General features: G+C 39.6%; 1 protein-coding gene across 4 annotated transcripts; it reads right to left on the bottom strand.

Annotated features, from left to right (window-relative positions):
* Positions 1-1,108: 1,108 nt before the first annotated feature.
* Positions 1,109-16,301, bottom strand: LOC124122951. Of its 4 annotated transcripts, none has more exons than XM_046486168.2 (4): positions 16,228-16,301; positions 7,036-7,561; positions 5,044-5,198; positions 1,109-2,883 (listed from the first exon to the last, which is right to left on the bottom strand). In XM_046486168.2, exons 2-4 carry the CDS (start codon positions 7,535-7,537, stop codon positions 2,350-2,352), a joined length of 1,191 nt encoding a protein of 396 aa, XP_046342124.2. In that variant the 5' UTR covers positions 7,538-7,561; positions 16,228-16,301; the 3' UTR covers positions 1,109-2,349. The 4 variants fall into 4 exon arrangements, with proteins under 4 accessions (XP_046342124.2, XP_046342131.2, XP_046342114.2 ...); XM_046486175.2 differs by lacking the exon at positions 16,228-16,301 and adding an exon at positions 9,753-9,787; XM_046486158.2 differs by lacking the exon at positions 16,228-16,301 and adding an exon at positions 9,541-9,721.
* Positions 16,302-22,861: the final 6,560 nt, after the last annotated feature.

Raw genomic sequence — 22,861 nt, 5'->3', positions numbered from 1 at the left:
TGAGACACTCAGTGACCTGCTGCATCCAATGTCTAAACTAACCTTCAGCCTGTAGTGTGAGGCACTCAGTGAGTTGCTGCATCCTATGTCTAAACTAACCTTCAGGCTGTAGTGTGAGACACTTGGTGAGCTGCTGCATCCCATGTCTAAACAAACCTTCAGGCTGTAGTGTGAGACACTCAGTGAGCTGCTGCATCCTATGTCTAAACTAACCTTCAGCCTGTAGTGTGAGACACTCAGTGAGCTGCTGCATCCTATGTCTAAACTAACCTTTAGGCTGTAGTGTGAGACACTCAGTGAGCTGCTGCATCCTACGTCTAAACTAACCTTCAGGCTGTAGCGTGATACACTTAATGAGCTGCTTCATCCTATGTCTAAACTAACCTTCAGCCTGTAGTGTGAGACACTCAGTGAGCTGCTGCATCATATGTCTAAACTAACCTTCAGCCTGTAGTGTGAGGCACTCAGTGAGCTGCTGCATCCTATGTCTAAACTAACCTTCAGCCTGTAGTGTGAGGCACTCAGTGAGCTGCTGCATCCTATGTCTAAACTAACCTTCAGGCTGTAGTGTGAGGCACTCAGTGAGCTGCTGCATCCTATGTCTAAACTAACCTTCAGGCTGTAGTGTGAGGCACTCAGTGAGCTGCTGCATCCTATGTCTAAACTAACCTTCAGGCTGTAGTGTGAGGCACTCAGTGAGCTGCTGCATCCTATGTCTAAACTAACCTTTAGGCTGTAGTGTGAGACACTCAGTGAGCTGCTGCATCCTATGTCTAAACTAACCTTTAGCCTGTAGTGTGAGGCACTCAGTGAGCTGCTGCATCCTATGTCTAAACTAACCTTTAGGCTGTAGTCTGAGACACTTGGTGAGCTGCTGCATCCTATGTCTAAACTAACCTTTAGCCTGTAGTGTGAGGCACTCAGTGAGCTGCTGCATCCTATGTCTAAACTAACCTTTAGGCTGTAGTGTGAGACACTTGGTAAGCTGCTGCATCCTATATCTAAACTGACCATCTGGCTGTAGTGTGAGACACTCAGTGAGCTGCTGCATTCTACACATACGTTATTAAAGTTGTGGTTCACTAAATACCCACAAACAAGGAGAGGCTTGGTATTCAAAAACGTTTATTTAGTTCACAAACAAGTTTATAAGCCATAAATACATAGATATAATGTAAATGTGTGTAATACTGATCGGGGAAAGTAGGATTCCTGATATATGTAAAGTAATGCTTGTACTGGATGATGGGCTTGGTCTAAACTAACCAGAATAAAGCCAAATTGTATGTGTCCTGTGACAAAAACACTTAATTCCTTTCTAACACTGAAAACAATAATAGTCCTGGTTATCAGGCACCGCCCGCATCATCATAAAGTCTTCCGCACATTTTGTTTTTATTTCCATAATAAAAAAACAAAACAAAACCTAATACTTAGAAACAATGTGATCCAATATAGCACACAGCTACCTCCCAATACATGCAAACTACTTTCCTGCTCATCTTGTGTTTTGGTCATGAGTTTGTATGCCTGTTTATGTTGGGAGGCCCTTTACAAGGTTGATGGTACACAGCTGTTTATTTTGTCACATACAAGTTATAAACAAGCAAAAAAACAGACATACTAGTTAGATAACAAGCAAAAATAAAAAGACAACCTAGTTTGAACAAGCAAAACAAAACAGACCCCCGCCCGCTCTATATTTTCAAAAGTCATTGCCTGAGAACCAATTCTCTTATTTTTTAAGCCAAATACATTCTCGTCAGTTGTCTTCTAAGTATAATGAATTATAAATAGAACACATTAAACACATATAGACACACTGAAACACTCAATGTTAACAACAACAAATTCATTTTAAAGTACTGACTTTTTAAACATAAATTATTTTTTTCCTCATTAACTACTATGATGGTGAATGAGATTATGCAGTACTAAATACTGCATTTATACCCAGAACATTACAGGAGACTTGGGAAGAATTCCATAATACTGAATTGTCAGGTGCAAATAAAATATTCATGACTGATTGTTCTAAAAATATATATATATATATATATATATATATATATATACATACATAAAAGTAGAAATGAGTTAAAACAAATAATAAAAATATCTAAAACAACGTGAGACATCCACAAAAGATTTCATTTACTTAACCCAGAACTACAGAGCTTAGTAGTTCTGGAGATTGGAAAAAACCATTTCGGACAAAAGGACATTTCGAGAAAGGCTATCATGGAACAGGTAGATTATGTTCTAATAGACATAAGGTAGGCTATCACAGGATTGACAGGATAGACAAGGTAGGATATGCCAAGATAGACAAGGTTGGATATGACAGGCTCAGTTTGCAGAGGATAGGATGGGCCCAAGGTAACGAATCATGAAGTCTTCTTCTGGCATGTTCTGGTAGACTGCAGTGTCCGTGCAACTTTGCAGGAAATGGCTGCCATGGAAATCTGCAGTTGTCAGGAGAACAGAGGCTGAGCTGTCTTTGATACATGCTATGAACTTTGCCTGATAATGTTTCTGGGGGTACACAATACTGTCATATATCTTGTACTCTATCAGCAATTGATCTTTGGCTTGGAACTTCAGCATTGCGTCTCTCTTGATGTCTGGTAGCTTCCCCCCATTGAACTGCATGGGAACACACAGTGCCCCAAGTGTTGCAGTGAGGCGGTGGTTCAGATACAAGCGGCAGATATCAGCAAGTCTGCCGGAGTCAAGACGCGGGGAGACGATATAAACGACACATTTCTCATCTTGGAACCAGGAGTTGAGGAGTGACTTCCATACCCGGTACAGGACTTGGCCCTCCAGAACACAGCCCGCTCTCAGTCTCTCAGTCTGCAGCTCTAGTTCCAGCTCGGGCAGCTGCAACATATACAGCAGAGAAAGGGTGAACCTTTGCTTCTGCAGCCTGTCCCCAAGCTCATCCCCCTGCAGCCAGCACACACACCAGTAATGCACTTTTCCCAAGCTCATCCCCCTGTAGCCAGCACACACACCAGTAATCCACTCTTCCCAAGCTCATCCCCCTGCAGCCAGCACACACACCAGTAATCCACTCTTCCAAGCTCATCCCCCTGTTGCCAGCACACACACCAGTAACCCACTCTTCCAAGCTCATCCCCCTGTAGCCAGCACACACACCAGTAATGCACTCTTCCAAGCTCACCCCCCTGCAGCCAGCACACACACCAGTAATGCACTCTTCCAAGCTCACCCCCCTGTAGCCAGCACACACACCAGTAATGCACTCTTCCAAGCTCATCCCCCTGCAGCCAACACACACACCAGTAATGCACTCTTCCAAGCTCATCCCCCTGCAGCCAGCACACACACCAGTAATCCACTCTTCCAAGCTCATCCCCCTGCAGCCAGCACACACACCAGTAATGCACTCTTCTCAAGCTCATCCCCCTGTAGCCAGCACACACACCAGTAATGCACTCTTCCCAAGCTCATCCCCCTGCAGCCAGCACACACACCAGTAATGCACTCTTCCAAGCTCACCCCCCTGTAGCCAGCACACACACCAGTAATGCACTCTTCCAAGCTCATCCCCCTGTAGCCAGCACACACACCAGTAATCCACTCTTCCCAAGCTCATCCCCCTGCAGCCAGCACACACACCAGTAATGCACTCTTCCAAGCTCATCCCCCTGCAGCCAGCACACACACACCAGTAATGCACTCTTCTCAAGCTCATCCCCCTGTAGCCAGCACACACACCAGTAATCCACTCTTCCCAAGCTCACCCCCCTGTAGCCAGCACACACACCAGTAATGCACTCTTCTCAAGCTCATCCCCCTGTAGCCAGCACACACACCAGTAATGCACTCTTCCAACTCATCCCCCTGTAACCAGCACACACACCAGTAATCCACTCTTCCCAAGCTCATCCCACCACCATCTCTACTACCTACAGCTCAACCCACCAGTGATCCACTCTTCCACCATCTCCACTACCTACAGCTCAACCCACCAGTGATCCACTCTTCCACCATCTCTACTACCTACAGCTCAACCCACCAGTGATCCACTCTTCCACCATCTCCACTACCTACAGCTCAACCCACCAGTGATCCACTCTTCCACCATCTCCACTACCTACAGCTCAACCCACCAGTGATCCACTCTTCCACCATCTCCATCACCTACAGCTCAACCCACCAGTGATCCACTCTTCCACCATCTCCACTACCTACAGCTCAACCCACCAGTGATCCACTCTTCCACCATTTCCACCACCTACACCTCAAGCCACAGCAATCCATTCTTCCATCACTTACAGCTCAACCCACCAGTGATCCACTCTTCCACCATTTCCACCACCTACACCTCAAGCCACAGCAATCCATTCTTCCATCACTTACAGCTCAACCCACCAGTGATCCACTCTTCCATCATTTCCACCACCTACACCTCAAGCCATAGCAATCCACAAGCCTACTGGTGATTTTGCTTCCTCTTATATTATCATACGGTCTAAAAAGCTTAAGTCCTAACTGTCAATTCTTATAATCTTATGTTAAGTAATCTATACAGTTCAATGAAAATTGTTATACCTCTTGCAATCCTGCAGTTCTATTGGTTAATCCGTACCATGTAAAGACACAATACATTACAATGAAGACCCCTAAATCATGTGGCTGACACTGAGCTGTCATGTGATGAATATTGACTCGTCTGCTAGAAACAAGATGGCGTCTGGTAAACTAATATTTTATGGTTTCGCAGCTAAGTTACTATTATGAAACAGAGGATGACTTAAAGGCTTCATGACTTTAAAGGTAATTTCCATATAACAAAACGAATGATTACTGTTGATGTGATCAATATGCGAAAACAAGGACCCTCAGACCTGACCCTTTCTGCAGTCTGACCACCTCAGGGGTTGGTCCTCCGTCCTTGTTTACGCACATTGACCTCGTCAAGAGTAATTATTTGTAAATGTAGCATTACAATAATCCTCCACTTTGTATGAATATGACATCATCAATGATCAAGAAGGTAAAATAACTACTCACAACTTCAGGGTCGGAGTGAATGTATTGGTGTTCGTCACTGAGCATGTCAGGCAGCTGGGGTTTGACCTTCCTCTCCAGTTCCTGTCTGTGAGTTTCCCCATCATGCATCACATTCACTTCCTGTCTCAGCGCCTCATCCGGCCAATTTGCCTTAACTGTAACACAACTAAATATATCAGAATTGTAGCTCTTCATTTCAATACACTTGTATGCACCACAGTTCACTCTGCAGAGTTGCATCCCCTCGCCAGGCAAGGATTCACTGATGATGAATTTGAAGAAGTCTACATAGTAACCATAAATATGCTCAAACAAGATCATCCAGAAGGCAGGTTTCTGGACCATCAGGGTCTAGACAAATGAGTTTCACTGTACTCCAGTGACAAGTTAAATATTAATATTTTCGAAAGCATAATACACGATTATCATTTGCATATGTCTCTACTCAAGACGTCTAGTCAATACTTACTATGTTTTTCCTGATAATACCATCTTACCGAGGCAAGAGAGTTAACTGACTTTAAAAGTCCCGTTTCCACCCTTGCCGAACTAGGCTGGAATTTCTGGGCTTGATCTTAGCACCACCAGTGGCTATTACAAATTAAGTCCTTTCTATGTCCCCACTACTGACCAATCAGATTCCATCTCTCATTGCTACAAACAAAATGGTGGCACCCAGTCAAGATGATCTTTATGGTAATGAAACGGGTTTTACCTCGCAAAATGCATCAAATGACTTGAGCACCTTTATCAAAAACATGAAAAGATTGGGAAAATATCTTTCAACGCCCAGTTGACGTGTTACACATGCACTACTAATCTCTACTAAGCCTGCAATCGAACGAATTTGGCACAGCAGTTGTCATGATATTTATGAACCGAATGTCCATTTTGATTGGACTATGCATGGACTCATTAGTCCAGCCAAAATGCAACTCCATAATTCCAGCCTAGTTCGGCAAGGGTGGAAACTGGACTTTTAAAGTCAGTTAACTCTCTTGCCTCGGGAAGATGAGACAATACATACCCTGAACCAGAAGTGATGGCGCATATGTGTCTAGTATTTGCATTTACCTACCACTTATGGGGTGACTTGTGATCCTAAAATGCACAAGAGTTATCCCCCTTCATCCTACAAGACACTCCACCATGTGAATATGTGTAATTTTATTTCACCAACCAAAAGTAAACTGCTTTCATGTAAGCTGAACCCAAGGTCACACTCGCATCACATACTAAGCAAGCACACATGGGCCAAGCTTAACTATAGTTAACTATAATAACCATAGTCAGTAATTTCATGGACTGGTATTTGTATCAGGAGCTATCAGTCCACCTACATTCCTTTCAAGTTTACTACATGTATCACTAAAATGAATATTATCTTGTAATATCATGGGTTTATTATAGAAGAAACTGTAGTCAAAGGTAACATAAAATATATCCCTGCTTTGATTTTAACCAGAATCCATCTGTCTCAAGCATGTTCCCCTCTTAACATGCTTAACCAATTCTAATTATTTTAACAAAAATTGCCTTCAACTCTTTTATAACAAACAAAATGATAGCAACATATTGTGTCCAAAAATCTGTAAAATAGCAATATAAGTTATTTCCACAGTAAATAATAATAATAGTGAGTGAGTGAGTGAGTGGGTTGGTGGGTGGGTGAGTGAGTGAGTGAGTGAGGTTTTACACGGCTTTTAGCAATATCACGCAATGATGATGACAATCCAGCAGATTGTTCAATAGAGACACTGCAGCAAATGAGAATGTTCTTTTACAAAAAGTCTTAACACATGGAACTGAGAAGATATTTTGATGGTGAAATTGAAGAGTCCGTTGAGGACAGCAAATAGGTAACAGTATAAGATGTGACTATGTCTACATCACTGCAGAGGAATTGCAGAACAGATACAAGACTGGTAGAATGACCTGTGGATGAGTAAAATGAAATATAAAATAATCAACAGCCTGCCAAGTGTCACCTACACTGTTCTCTCATGTGATGCTTCTCCCTCTTCCATCTGGACTCCTGGGCGTCGGTGAGGGTGGGTCTGAGGGGCTGTGGGTGATCGATGGGGGACGTGTAGGCAGCCATAAGTCCTCGGAACCGGTCCACAAACCACTCCAAGGCATACGTCCCCGTGATCTGCAGCATCCCGGACAACATGAACACAGCCAGCTTCACGCCATCAACGCTCAGGACCACCCTGTCCTCGCCTGACCTGCCACTCCCGTACAGCTTTCGGTACGGGAAATGTTGCATCGGGTAGTTGTTCTGATGCTGCAGGACTTTGATCCAGAAAATGGCAAGCACTGTTGATCCAGATTTGCGGACATGTCTGATCGATACGGTTGATGTCTCGGCTAAATACAGGTATACCCTCTCCCCAGTTTTCGTTGCTACAAAGTTACGGATGTCCCGCTCTATTGCTGGTTCGTCCATGTCTTGACCACCTTCTTGCGTGCATGTCTCCACTGCAGCAGCCATTGTTGGTAGTCACTGAGGCTCCTGCTGAGGAATGAAACAGAGGTTCAAATGACTTCATCAGTGCCTGGTCAGTAATTATAGGGGCAGGAAGTAGGGGGAGGGGTGTGGGGGATGGAAAAAAATGATTTTTTTTTTCAAGTAAATGTTATATAAATTTGAACATTATTTAGGGACTTGCAATTTAAATGTTACTTAAAGGGGGGGGGGGGGTCAGCAAAATATGATACAGTTCAACACACACCCCTCCGCCAATAATAAATGACCCGTCCCTCTGGAGACAAACATAGTGAGTTTCTAATGCAGACAAGATTACTTGTTGATTTAATCTCACTAAATAGAATTGAGAGCCGAACGATGCAGGGACAAGAAGAAACTTGATATTTGTAGCCCTATCCCTGACTGTGACATATCTTTGGCATAACAATGAGCAGTGTCTAGTCATAACAGTGGTGTGCAGTATAGAACTAAACGTTGCTTGCTCCATTTCCTTTAGGTGAGATAACTTAACCTTTGTTGACAGAGTAGTTGTACCCACAGACTTGTATAACGGTTATATAGGTCTGTGCTGTACCACAGACATTCAGAGCATCTCATAGATATTTGTGTCAAGTAAATTGATATAGGAGTTTATGCAGCGACCTACTACGTCTTACGAAAATATTGATGTTTCTTGAATTCAATTTTTTTAACTTTTTTGTTTGTTTCTTGTTTAACGCCACACTCAGCAATATTCCAGCTATAAGACAGCGACTAATCGACTCTGGACAAGACAATCTGTGATTAGCATCATGATCTACGCAATTGAGATACGATGACTTGGTTCAACAAAGTTAGCAAGCCTGACCACCTGATCCCATTAGTCGCCTCTTACAACAAGCCATTGGCTTGCTGAAGATTCAAAATTCAAATTAATTGGATTCAAACAATTCAACTTCATTTTACTCACAAACTGAAGAGAATGCATTTTTAATTTTGTTGTGGAATGAGATAAACATAGTGTGCTGTGTGTTTGGTTCCAAAATCAATCGAGGGCCATTCAATCTACAGATAATATAGCTTTACACTGAAACAGTGTGTGTTTTTCTCTTAATTCATTGCCAATAAAAAAATAAAAAATTGGCCACCTCAATATAATATGTTAATATCATCAAGAACACAACTTTGATGGTGATGAAAGAACTATAAAAATACATATAGGTCTTCAATAGAACCGCAAAGATGTCTGACAGATATTGTTTTTTAGAATCAGAAATTGCCTTTGAACAGCTTGAAAAATAACTTGTCAAAAATGACAGATATAAGGCACAATTAATTGTTTGATGGGCATTACTTAGAAGTTTTACGGGTGACAAGGTAGACACAATTTTATGGATAACAACTTCTTTAATACTGTAAAAAGCGACGTTTCTGTTATCCCACTCATGTATGCAATTGTTGTTACTGTTAATCCCAATCATGTATGCAATTTTTGTTGCTGTTAATCCTCTAACGTTAATTCTCCACCTACTACATGTATATATATTCTGTACAATGTCCCTCATCTATACCGAAACGTCGCTTTTCTACAGTTTTAAAGAAGTTGCTATCCATAAAATTGTGTCTACCTTATAAGGCACAATATCATGTACTAGATAGATCTACAAAATCTACTAAATATTATTAGGGAGACCCATATGGTCCACAGGCACTCGTTATTGGTCAGTAAATAAAAATATATACCCCCTATATATAAGTAGATAAATATATTGGGGGTATATATTTATCTACTTATATATAGTGGGTATATATTATTATTTACTAACAAAAATTAAGGGGTTCCTGTTTTATGGCCTCTGATTGTTATAATATTATACATAGATGATTCTATTGGTCTTTATCACAAAAAGCCATACTTTGGGATAGGCATGAAACAATTAATGCAACAAACATTATAATGATGACGACATTAAATTATTCAATTCCATTACATTATCAAGCGCTCTGACCAGTGCAATAAAATTTACCAGGACGAGGTCACTCTTCGGGTTGCTAATGTAAACAAGCTTCCGAAAACCGTTGCTATGCATAACTGAATGAGTAGCTTTCTACCTCCAACAAGTAACGGAGACCTTCCGCTATATACATTATGCGAATTTCATATTGTTTACCAACAGTTAAAGCTAACACGCCCGCACACAAACACAGTGTCAGACAATGACACAAAACCCGATCTCACCTGCGCTTTGTTGACCGACAATAAATGAAGGGAAGTAACTCGAGGTCATCCCTAAGACAATACGATTTTGTGCAGATCTGTGGTTCTGGAGTTCGCCGGTTCGAACCTAATGCTTTCCTCAGTTGCACATTGTCGACTTCAGTCATCGTCTACACCCTTCTATAAATCAGTTATAGCTGGTATACAATATATATCTTATACAACCTCATAGGGCAACTCTAAAAGCAACTTTGTATACAAAGCAAAAAGTGCACACGCTGTTTTAGACCAAATTTGTGAAACATATTTGATAAAATTACTGCGTATTTGTACACTTTATCACATCGTATGATAGTAATATTACTTCAAAAATGTATCTTTGGGCAAATGCTTTCGTTTTACATGAAAAAATTATTATTATTCCAAAATTGTTGTGAAAAAGAATCTGTCTGCCACAAACAACACATTTTTGCAAGAAGTTAGACTTAAATTTAGACTCATAAATTCAATTTAAAAATATTTGGTTTTGCAGTTGTAGCAGAAACAATGCTTCGTCTCCATACATAATCCCAGAATATTATTAGTTTATTTTAAAAAAAGAAGCGCGTATAGAGTGAATTTCACTGGTGTGCCTGTACAGGTCTCCCTGCTCACTCTGGGATCGTCATGGTAGCCTAGTGATTAAAGCGTTCGTTCGTAACGTCGAAGGCCGGGTTCGATTCCCCATTTGTGTAAACGCTGGGAGTGAGTAAACATTTAACGTTTGTTGTCTCAGCAATATTCCAGCTATATGGCGCCTGTCTGTAAATAATCGAGTCTGGACCAGATAATCCAGTGATTGACATCATGCGCATCGATCCACGTAATTAGATTACGATGACATACATCAACCAATTCAGCGAGCCTGACCACCCGATCCCGTTAGTCGCCTCTGACAAGCATAGTCGCTTTTTATGGCAAGCATGGGTTGCTGAAGACCTTTTCTACCCCAGATTTTCTAATCACTATAGTTTACAAACGCTGTAAAAAAGTGTATTTAGAATGTAAACACATGCAAGCCATGTTTAGATCTGTACATGTTTATATATTGACCTTTTTCACACTTCGCTACTTCCGGTTTGAAAGCGAGGCTTGGAGAGCAGAAGGTGAAGGCTGGATAGCACATGAAACACATGGAGATGTCAACAAGGCATGCAATCGGGACAAACTGTGACAATTTAACCACCCCGGTACATTTATCGTAAGTATTGAACATTATTCTTATTGACAAACTATTCTACTGTTATCTGGTCTCCTTACCGATATAAATTTGAGTCTGGCCATTCTGTTGTGATTTCAATTTAAAATATCCATGACCACCTGGTAACTCCCAGTGCAGTTTATGGTAGCTGAACAGACTTAATACAAATTCTACTGAAATCTTGTAAAAAATAATTCATTGTTTACACACCATTAAGCCAAACCAGAGACCATATATTATATGGTCTCTGGCCAAACTATTTATTGTGAGTTTAAATAATTTTGCGGGTTGTATTTGAAGTCGAAATATTGACCTTTTGGCCATATCTAGATATATGTCAGAAACTAACTAAATTGATATATTGATATAATGTATCAAATTGTAACCTACTGAGAATTTACAATCGTAACAAATCAGAAGTTTACATCAGTTGTGTATTTGATGTAAATTGTAATGGACTCAAATGCATTCCAATAAAATATTAGACCTCTAGATCTACTTGTGCTGTTGGGATTGTGAACAGTTGTTATTTTCATTCTCAATGTTGACAGGTTAGATAGCATGAGGTGTAATATTTCAACTGAATTATTACATAAAGGGTGTGTAAATGTTTAAAGTAAAGTACAGTTTGATCTGCAATTTTGGTAACAATTAATATTTCTACCAAAATTATATTTACTTTACTGTACCAATTTAATCATGTCATGAAATGAACAAAAACCCAACTAATAATGTCCAGTAAATGTTCAATCTACATGTGATCTTTATATAATTTACAGAAACAGATAACTCTTTAACAGCTTGTATTCAAATATTTCAAATGCATAAATTGATATTGATATTACTAAAAACTTAAAGTATAAAAAGAATTATTTTTAATTCCCATGCGTATTACAATCATAACTCATTTATTCCCTTTGTTTAATTGTGAAACTCTTCTGGTTTTATGTCCACAAACATGTTTTGAAACTTTTAAAACAAAAAGATATTTTTGGGTTCAAGCAATTGCCATGTATTATTGATTATTAATCATATCAATTTATATATAAGAATATAGTTGTGCTTACTGTGTCATTTTGCAATAATTATATTGTTATGATGTCATATTTTACTATTGTTAACAATCTTAGAACTTTAGTTTATTTCAATCACGTCAAGTGGTGTGATCATTTTGATATTTTTTTATAATTCAATCAAAACGAGAAAAATAAAAAAATATAAATACATAGAAGAAATTTGTTTTCCTTGTCAAATCACGATGATAGCATGAATTTATCTCATGCTCCTTGTATAGCATGCTCCTTGTGAAAATTCATTCGATTTCTTCTTCGAATGTACCTTATATGATGATTTTAGGGAGACATTACTGACAGCTATCGATAATCTTGGAGGACAAAATACTCTACATAGTATTCTTTTTGGTGATTCAAACTTAGATGTTTTCCTGAATACAAAAATATTCTTGTCTGTACACAAATTTATAGAAACGACTAACAGATTCAGTAGCTAGCATATTATTGTTTCCAAACTGTTAATCATTAATATTGTTAAATCTATATTCAACACTAAAATGTATAATATTAGGATATGTTTGAGATGCACACTGTCTTCACTTTCCAGCACATTGTACATATCCTTCATATGAGCACTGTATATATATTGCGCACTATGTTTCCACAATGTGAAGCTTCAACTGTAAATTGTTCATTTTCATTATGCAATATTATGTATAACTGTATATAGGGAGAAGGCGGTAATAAGTGCTGCCCTTTGTCTTTTTGGACAATAAAATATGTTTAATAATATTTCATCTTGTGATCTGACAAAGTCAATATTTTCAAGTCAAAATATCAACTTTAGTAAACCACATGAAGAGATAAATATTTCATTTGACAAAATAAATTCAAGTCTTATATTTTCTTTGTGATCTTCATGACCTTACTCAGAAAACCATAGTGTCAATGAGGCAGACTGACTGTAGGTGTGACAAAACGTGATATTTCACCTGATTTTAATAAAAATCTTATTTTTTTCACTCTAGCGAAAGTATGTTTTCAGCATGGTCATGATTAAATACATACCGGTAATACAAATATCAAAACGTGTTTCATTAAAAACAAGAGTGAATTTCTGTGTGACATTGATATAAAGAGCTGTAGTACACTGTCATTAAATTGATGCATCTGTTGAGTTTACCCTTTACACAGAATATACTGTTTGAGTTTTCGACATATCAGATGAATTGATGCCTTCAAGATTGTTCTAAAGTACATGTAGCATGTAATGTTACACACTGTGATTCATTTTCCTTAAACTTCTCTATTTCAGAAGAATGTTGTTTTCTAAATAAGCAATAATTTGAGAGAAGGTGAATATGCATTGTTTATAAAAAATGTTATTGAAGTAGGAATATTATTACTATATAATAGAATTATTCATTTCAGGCCAGCGAGTCAACACAATGAAGTACTAGTATCAGGTGACGGATGTCTGGAGGAGCTTTCTGCTGACAGTAACACAATGGTTACAATGTGCGTCCTGTCAAAGGACAAGGAAGTGAAAAGCCATATTCATTCAATCAACAAATGTGGTTCCTGTCACATTTCTCTTAAATAGGACGAGGAACTGAAAAGCCTTATTCACTCACAAATCAACATGGCAAATATTTATCGGACACTGAAAAAGTACAATTGTACCATTTGTTTACAAGCAAGAAAATTATTTTCTCCTGGAATTTAATTAGGTGCTTTTGACTGACAAAGACACCCAGTCCATGTTAAGTTTTGAAAACTTATATTGTGAGAAATAAAGATATGAAAATTTTGGTTTGTTTTTCTTTGTCAAATATAAGAAATCCAGATTGTTCCATCAACATAATTTGTACCGATACATATATTTTATCTTTGCTTGATTACCAATTGAAGTTGATTCCTTTTTATCTTTTGTTATTTTATCTGTACTCATATCTGATCAAGACATTTTCAAACTATTCAGGATAAATGTATTAGTAGCTTCCTTTTGATATACAATTACCTTTCATCATACAGGATTAGGTGAGGGTGTTCAAGAAGTTGGTAGTTGTATCAATTCTTATATTTCTTCAATTTCATGCATTATTTAAATTTATCAATTTTTAGTTTCCTTTTAACTTATTTTAAACAGTTCACACATTATTACTTTTGTAGTGCACGGTGCAATCTCAATCGGCAATAATCAGTTAAGTAAGTGATGTTTGAAGAACAAGTAAAGTATCATCTGTCATTGTACACACTGAATAGGGTTATCGCCCCTTCTGAATATTAATTTGGACACACGAATTATTTTCATAATTAACATTGTAATATGTTAAAATGAAAATCATAGCAGAAAAAGTGTCTTTTGTCAACTGGACTCATGGCAAAACGATAGTGCGTTGTGCAGCAAACACCACTATGAAACGTGAAATAAACATGATCTCAATCTTGATCTAGAGTTCGCCAAGCCACGCATTGACTGAGCAATTTTGCAAAAGTACACTGACGTGTTTCATGTTATACGGTTTATTTACGATAGAAAACTTCTGTCATTGAATGTACTGTCACATTGTACCTATATGCCGACGAGGTTATGATAAAACAATCTATTTTTGAAATATGTATCTCGAAATGCACGTTTCGTTTCACTTCCGGGATCCTGACAGCAAAATGCTAATTCCAGTGTATAACAGGCATATTTTAGTTGGACCTCATGATTTAATGTGAAATATATTCTGTATTATATACAGAGGATACCATTTTTTGTTTGTTTGAAATGTCCATCAGTGAAATGCACAACATTCTGTCTATTCCCTATGAGCTGATGCGACTCTCACTGCATGGAGCTATGCTCTCCAAGCCTCGTTTTCGATCCAAGATGGCGAAAGTGTGAAAAAGGTCAATAGGAATGTGTACAACGGAAGACACCCGGGGGTGACTAAGTTTTGGGTCTAGACACAATGAAATGACAGCACAGCCTAAACACCACGTAAAAACACAACATTATCTAAACATGTTCATAATTTAAACATGTCCACGACACAGTACATACCAGTGAGCATTAAGGGGTGGACCATTTGATTTCTTGGGGGTGCCCGGGTTTTTTGGTTTGTTGTTGTTTTTGTTGGGTTTTTTTTTTAGTTTTTAAATACAGCTCATAGATTATTAATAAATAAGTGTTTCAGGCACACTGTCTATCATGCTCATATCTAGCTGTCAAAGATATACTCTGTATTGAGTAGGATGGGAATATTGCGGTCGAGACTTTTTATCAAGCAGTTGGAGTTTTTTATTTACATAAAAATATTAGCTGCTCCAGACAAAATCCAAAGCCTCCTCCAGAATAACAAATGGTCGGTCCCTTAACGGGGTAATCTATTATCGACTAATCAGGTAACGCACATGAACGAAATCAGGCGTTTAAGCACACATGCAGCTATCCTCGTTAATTAATCATCGCGATATTTCAAGTGGTGAGGACTATAACGCTCATAAGACGTTTTGTTTATAATTACATTTCACTTCAATCTCATTAAAATCAAAGCTTTGTTCAGCGGCAGCGAAAACTTAGGTCTGATTTTAATAAGATTGATTTCACTTTGTTTAGGGATCCGCCTACCCCAAATTTCACACATGCGCAACTTTTACGAACATTGCGGCCACCAGTGGTGGTTTCAGATATGAAACACAATTGCAAGAGGTAAAATAGGAAGGGAAGTAACCCTTAACTCCTCATTCAATACAAACACCCGTTTATGAAAAAAAACATATACCTTTTTTGTTGTATTAGGCAGCTGTTAATGTAAGCGCCAACTTCTAGACCATTCTAAAAATAATCTTCATGAGCACTCCTTTCCCCGATATTTACATTCGGCGACAAAAAAGCAGGAAAAATGGACAATTTTTGTGAAAATCATCATTTTGCCAAAATGACTTTGAGATACGTAGAACGAAATGCACGTGAAAAGAGTACTGTATAGAACTGGTTATGAGCACATCAACCAAAAGCACCAAGAAAATATGCCACGTTTAACCGCTTCAGGGAGAGAGCCCTTGGTATGGCCGCAACAAGGCCGCCATTGCAAGAATGTTTCAATGCATCCGTGTCACCATTGCCAGATTGATACACCGTCTTCAGCAGACAGGACAGACATCAGGCAGCCATAGAAACGGTAGACCACGGGTGACTACGCCCACTGAAGACCGCCACATCCGGACCATTTATCCGAAAGTGCTTACTTACAGCGACGGTAACGGCAGCGACGGCGCTGGGACACAGGGTCGACAGACAGTGTGTAGAGATTAAGAGAACGCGGTAGCGTCATGGTCTGGGGAGGTATTGGTGGTGATATCAAAACGAGGCTCGTTATTATTCAGGGCAATCTGATTACCCAGAGATATCGGGATGAAGTTTCATTCATTCAAGCAACAGCCACGTGGCATTGTCGTCAGCAAGAAAATGCGAGACCGTATACACAATGCTCCATCAGGACTTTTTCTTTCTTTTTTAAAATATGTTTTATTCAATACGGTATATGATATCACATTGTTTTACATAGAGGAACATGACATGTAATATACTTATTAGGTGTGGCTTATATACGTTTATAGCAGACAGAAAATATTAGTTGGCTACAGGTGTACAACAATGTTAATAAATGGCGAAACGCGCAGGCTTCATTTGCCATGCTTATTGGGGACATCATTAACTGAGTGTGAAGCTAAATCTTTACGGCACATTAGTTGAAATTGTTCATGTTCAAAATAGAGACATATAAACAAGACAATTCATTTGAAAATATTTCAAATTTCTGTGAAACTGTCTTATTGTATTGTTTTTGTGTGCAATTGATTTCTCTATTCGAAATATATCCAGAAAGTTTTCAAGTGACAATTTGATTTTCTTAATACTTGATGCATGTATATATATTTTGCATGCCAGTATGATGTGATTTAACAGTATGTTAGATTTGTACCCATGTAAACAGAGCATTTTGTAAACGTAAATTGCTTTGAACATTTTGCTGTCAGAAAACATTCTACTTTAGCCCCAAATTCTTTAACATGCTTACAATCATGAAGTGAGGATTCAGTATCAGTTTCACAAAATGAGCATAGATCATCATCGAGAATTTTCATTTTAAACAATTCTTTCTTTGTGTAGATGATGCGATGAATAAATTTATATTGAAAATAAAGCAATTTTACATCTTTTGTACATTTTCTGTATCTGATAAAAAACATCCTTCCATGATATATCTAAGTCAAGAATGGTATCCCATTTTTCACATACTGATCGGAGAATTGCTGTAGTTATAGTCTTATCCTAAAAATAACTGGCGCCTTTAGGCGCTACAAATAAGTCCATCAAAGTTGTGCGACCGCCTCTGTGGTCTAGTGGTAGAGCGTCTGCCCGGATAGCGGATGGTCCGGGGTTCGATCCCCGGCCGCGTCATACCAAAAGACGTTAAAAGATGGTACTTGTTGTTACCCTGTCTGGCGCTCGGCATTAAGGGGCCAAAACAAGGACTGGTCGGCTCGGAGTCAGTATACTGTGTCTGAGTGGGGTATTCATGTTAAACTGCGGCATGGTATCTCAGTGGGCTAGCACTATAAATCGGCATCAGTCCGGACTAGTACAAGCAGCCACACAAACACACACGTACATGCACGTCGCTATATAAGTTCAATAATCTTGGACGCGACGTTAAACCCCATTCCACCACCACCACCATCAAAGTTGTATTTAAATGTTGATTATTTTAAGATAATGTGACTATTTCTAACAGCATCTTTCCAGATTTTGGCATGTTTATCAGAACCTGGTAAAAGTCAATAATTGTGCCTTCAATTTGGTATTTTCTTTTAAGTTCATTGAATGGCATTATATCATCTATAATGATATCACAGTCGTCTTTAATAGTGTAAATTCCCTTTAAAAACAATTTCTCATAATGAAATCAGTTTTTTTAAACTGATGGTTACACCAAAGAGGTTCTGATAGTACTTCTCCAGGGTTTGTGGAGTTAGTTCTGTGTCTTCTATACAATGTTCCCCAAGCAGCCAAAACACCTCTCCAGTAAGGGTTAGTGTATACAGTTTTCAATATTGGCCCCAAGTAGGAATATGTTCTTTAGTGGAAAGAAGCTAGGGTTATTACAGTTTTTGTTTTGAAGATGTTTTTTTTTTAGAACTGATAGTTTTTGAGAAATTATAAAAGACCTTACCTCTATCATTCTCAGTCCGCCTTCGTCATATTTTCTTATTAACGTTGTTCGTTTTATTTTGTCTCTTTTATCATTCCAGATGAATCTGTACCATATTTTGTTTAGTTCATCAATAAATTCACTTGGAGGGTTTGGAAGAGAGGAAAATATATGCACTAATGTTGACAGGGCCAAGGTTTTGACAACAGTAATTTTACCTATCAACGTTAAATTTCTTTTCCTCCAATTCCCTAAAATTTAATTAATGTATTAATTTTTGTATTGATTACCCACAGATTATTTAAGTTAGAATTAAGCAGCTTTATTCCTCATATTTCAAAGTCCCCACTGTGCCAGTTTAGTTTCAGATCCTGACATAATTTGATGTCACAGCTTGTCATTGAGCCTATCCATATTGATTTTGTTTTATCAATCTTAATTTTTAATCCAGACATTTTATAAGAATAATTTAGGCTCAAACAGAACTTTTTGAACAACGCTTTCACGCTTTACCCTGGCCGACATGTTCTCCTGATATGAACCCCGGCCCAGTGCACAATTATGGGACTACCTTGACATACAGATCAGGAGACGCCTAGCGGCACCAGTCAACCGCCAAGAACTGGAACAATGTCTCCTTTAGGAATTGCAGCGGATTACCCCCAACGTTATCCGACGTTTGACGTCACCCGTGCGCCGTCGTGTACAGACGTGCATTACTGCACAAAGAGGCCATACTCGGTATTAGGTGGGTTTTGAATATGCTTTCAGCGATTTAAAAGTCTTGTAGAACAACACTCAGTGATATTGTGAAACTTGTCATTTTGTACCGTGTCTTTCTGTCTCAGTCAGCCTTAAGTTTTTGTTTGGATGACATGAGGAGTTTTACACATACTGTTGAAACACAATTCACAAGAAATGTTCTTTTTTTACAAATTGACTTTCTACATGCTTTTGTTTTTCTTTCATAGTCTTACAAACTCTTGGTATATTTTGGGACTTTCGTTTATTATCAAAAATGTGTTTCATCGACGTTTGCATCCGAAAACAAAGTATACCTTGTGAAATTAACAATCAAATATTTTGAATTATTTGTATAATCCTTTAAAGCTCCGTAAATATTATGTATAATTGGAGGTTTTTTTACCCACAAAGATGTTCATATTAAAGTAATTACATAACCATTTGAAGAGAAACTATGTAATATAAGCAGTATAAGCATATTCCCTCGTTCAGGGCTCTTTATTTCCTATTATACCCCCGTCAGCATGTAATAAAAACGTACAAGCGATTGATAAAAACTCGTTTAGGAGTACATGAACTTGCAAAGACAAGTGTAAATCATGATCATCATCACATTTCAGGACCAGGCAAACCAGTGACTGAAACTTTATGACCAATATGAGGGAACATTCTTCCGGGAATCTATACAGGGGACAGCCTTCCACTGAGGACAATCTCCAACTGAGGACGACCTATCACTGAGGACAACCTCCCACTGAGGACAACCTTCCACTGAGGACAACCTCCCACTGAGGACAACCCCCCACTGAGGACAACCTTCCACTGAGGACAACCTTCCACTGAGGACAACCTCCCACTGAGGACAACCTCCAACTGAGGACAACCTCCCACTGAGGACAACCTTCCTCTGAGGACAACCTTCCACTGAGGACAACCTTACACCGAGGACAACCTTCCACTGAGGACAACCTTACACCGAGGACAACCTTCCACTGAGGACAACCTTCCACTGAGGACAACCTCCCACTGAGGACAACCTCCCACTGAGGACAACCTCCCACTGAGGACAACCTTCCACTGAGGACAACCTTCCACTGAGGACAACCTCCCACTGAGGACAACCTTCCACTGAGGACAACCTCCCACTGAGGACAACCTTACACCGAGGACAACCTTCCACTGAGGACAACCTTCCACTGAGGACAACCTCCCACTGAGGACAACCTTCCACTGAGGACAACCTCCCACTGAGGACAACCTCCCACTGAGGACAACCTTCCACTGAGGACAACCTTCCACTGAGGACAACCTCCCACTGAGGACAACCTTCCACTGAGGACAACCTCCCACTGAGGACAACCTCCCACTGAGGACAACCTTCCACTGAGGACAACCTTCCACTGAGGACAACCTCCCAATGAGGACAACCTTCCACTGAGGACAACCTCCCACTGAGGACAACCTTCCACTGAGGACAACCTCCCACTGAGGACAACCTCCCACTGAGGACAACCTTCCACTGAGGACAACCTTCCACTGAGGACAACCTTCCACTGAGGACAACCTCCCACTGAGGACAACCTTACACTGAGGACAACCTTCCTCTGAGGATGGTGTTGATCTCACTGAACCATAGTTACAAAGTCTCTACGTAGAGCATAGGTTTTTCACAATCAAGCATCGCTGTCATGAGAAATAAACCATGGTAGACAAAAGGGGTAGATCCAAGCTAAACATGAATGTACACTCAGTATGTAGATTACATGTAAGCATGCATGCATTAGGGGGAGCCAGACTTGAACCTATTGGCAGTCCTGGTAGGTTTGCTTCAAGTCATTTAAAACCAACATGGTTTATCTGCAATCTCAAATATGATGATGTAGATCAGTACAGCAGGTATCGATTACCCAAACACACAGCGACCATGTTTCACCTTTACACACAACATTAATTACAGTTTTGACCAAGACCAGAACTTGTCCTGGAACCGCTAAACGTAGTCCATCTACGAATCAACAGTAAAAACTACAAATACTCAAACACAAAAGAAACATTAACCTGTATTTTACAATAGCAACATACATACAAACAATGTAAACATGATGTACAAAAACATTAATGATATCAAGAGGTGGGAGCTGACTTAGCGCGACAGATGTCCAACTCAGTTTTCCGATGTTTTCTTCTCTCCCCTACAGCATCCCCTTCTATATCCGTTGTCTGTTGGTCGGCTTCACGGGCCTTGTAAGTCTTCGTGGTTGTCTGACTGGGAACGTTTTGAGACACGACTTGTCGTCTGCTACCACTAGCAATATATTCCAGATTAGATGATATGTTATTGGCTTTGTGCATTCTCTCAAACACCTTAGACGTTAGTTCAATATGGCGTCCATGTTTGGCGCCTTTCTTTGGGTAAAGTGTTGCCCCCCGACCGTCGATGGTAATGACGGGGACAATGACGGCTTGGTGTTTCAAGCAACGCGCCTTCCCGTCCATGGGCAGGACAAGTCTGGGGTCAACTGCCATCTGCTTCAGTTCAATGTGGCGGCTACCCGCAGAGCCGGTAGGTGTTCGTACATTTATTTTGATGAACTCGTTGAGAAGGTCTTCCTTCTCTTTCCAGACTCGTCCAAGCATTCTCCTCTGCATGGCGTCTATCCGGTGCATCTCATCATGCTGTTTCACTACAAATCTCTTGTTGGTGGACACTGCGTTGAAGTACTTCACCCCTGCCAACGCCATTCTGTGTTGTAGCTGATACTTCTCATGTAATCCAGCACTTCCCACCGTTTTTTGTTTTTTTACGCCATCTCACACCGACATACCGTGAAGGTACCGGTCATGTTGATGTATAAACCTTAGGCCGTGTCACACACCGGATGGCCAGGGCATCTATAGACTCTTGTGATATGTGCTGTAGAATGATGTACTGGAACAAGCACGTGTTGGCAGCGTCGGGGTAGCTCTTGTTCTGATTGTTGTGTGCAATGCCAGCTCTGTAGCACTCACTGCCCGCGTGTCAGCTTCCAGACGCATACGGGGATTTGGGAGACCTTAACCCACGGATTATATGCATTGTTTAGACCGTCGTCAATGAGGTAGTAAATTGACACTAAGCCGGTAAGAGGATATATTACAGAACAACAATAGCTGTCCGCCAACTGTTATACAGATATGTATATATATATATATATATATATATAGAGAGAGAGAGAGAGAGAGAGAGAGAGAGGTGTATGGAGAGATTGAGGATTGAGGGGAGGCGGAAGTGCTGTCTTCAAGCATCATCTAGACATGAATACATACCACTCTTTATGGACAGCAAATTCTTATATTCTTTGTCACGACGTTTCAGAGCAACTTCTTGCTCCTTCTTCGTCGTGACAAAGAATTAAAAAAGTTGCTATCCATAAAAAGTGTCATTTATTCATGTTCTCCCAATTTCTAAATGCCCACCAAAGACTTAATTATCTATAGACATATGATTAGACTTCCAGAGGAAAATAAAAAGCTCATTCTCAAGCAATGTCACTGACACCCCCATAACACACCACAACAAACTTCATAACCCCCCAGCCTTAATCTCGTCCGTTCGGGATATCGGCTATAAGATCAGAAACCCTGTTAAGTCAGTGTGTGAAGTTGCAGTTATCTTGTTTCTTTTGTTGGAATCAGCTAATGGTATTTTGTACGCCGCAGACAGCAATATTGCAACTAGAGCATGGGTTTTTTTTGCCCACTGTGGGGATTCCGGTTTAGAACAGGTTTGATGTCCCTTACAATCTATGTTGGTCGTATAAGGACACCAAAAGGATTTGGCTGTCAGGCTCGTTGACTTAGTTCAAGGTGTGTCATTGTACATCATCGACGCGGATCATTGCTCACAATACTGAATGTGACCCGTGAAGATCCGGGTTAGAATAAGTC

This window comes from Haliotis rufescens, unplaced genomic scaffold (genome assembly GCF_023055435.1).
Source record: "Haliotis rufescens isolate VD_foot unplaced genomic scaffold, xgHalRufe1.0.p SCAF_3, whole genome shotgun sequence".
NCBI lineage: Eukaryota > Metazoa > Mollusca > Gastropoda > Lepetellida > Haliotidae > Haliotis > Haliotis rufescens.
Note: the sequence above shows the minus strand (reverse complement) of the source record. Positions and strands in the feature narration are given on the sequence as shown.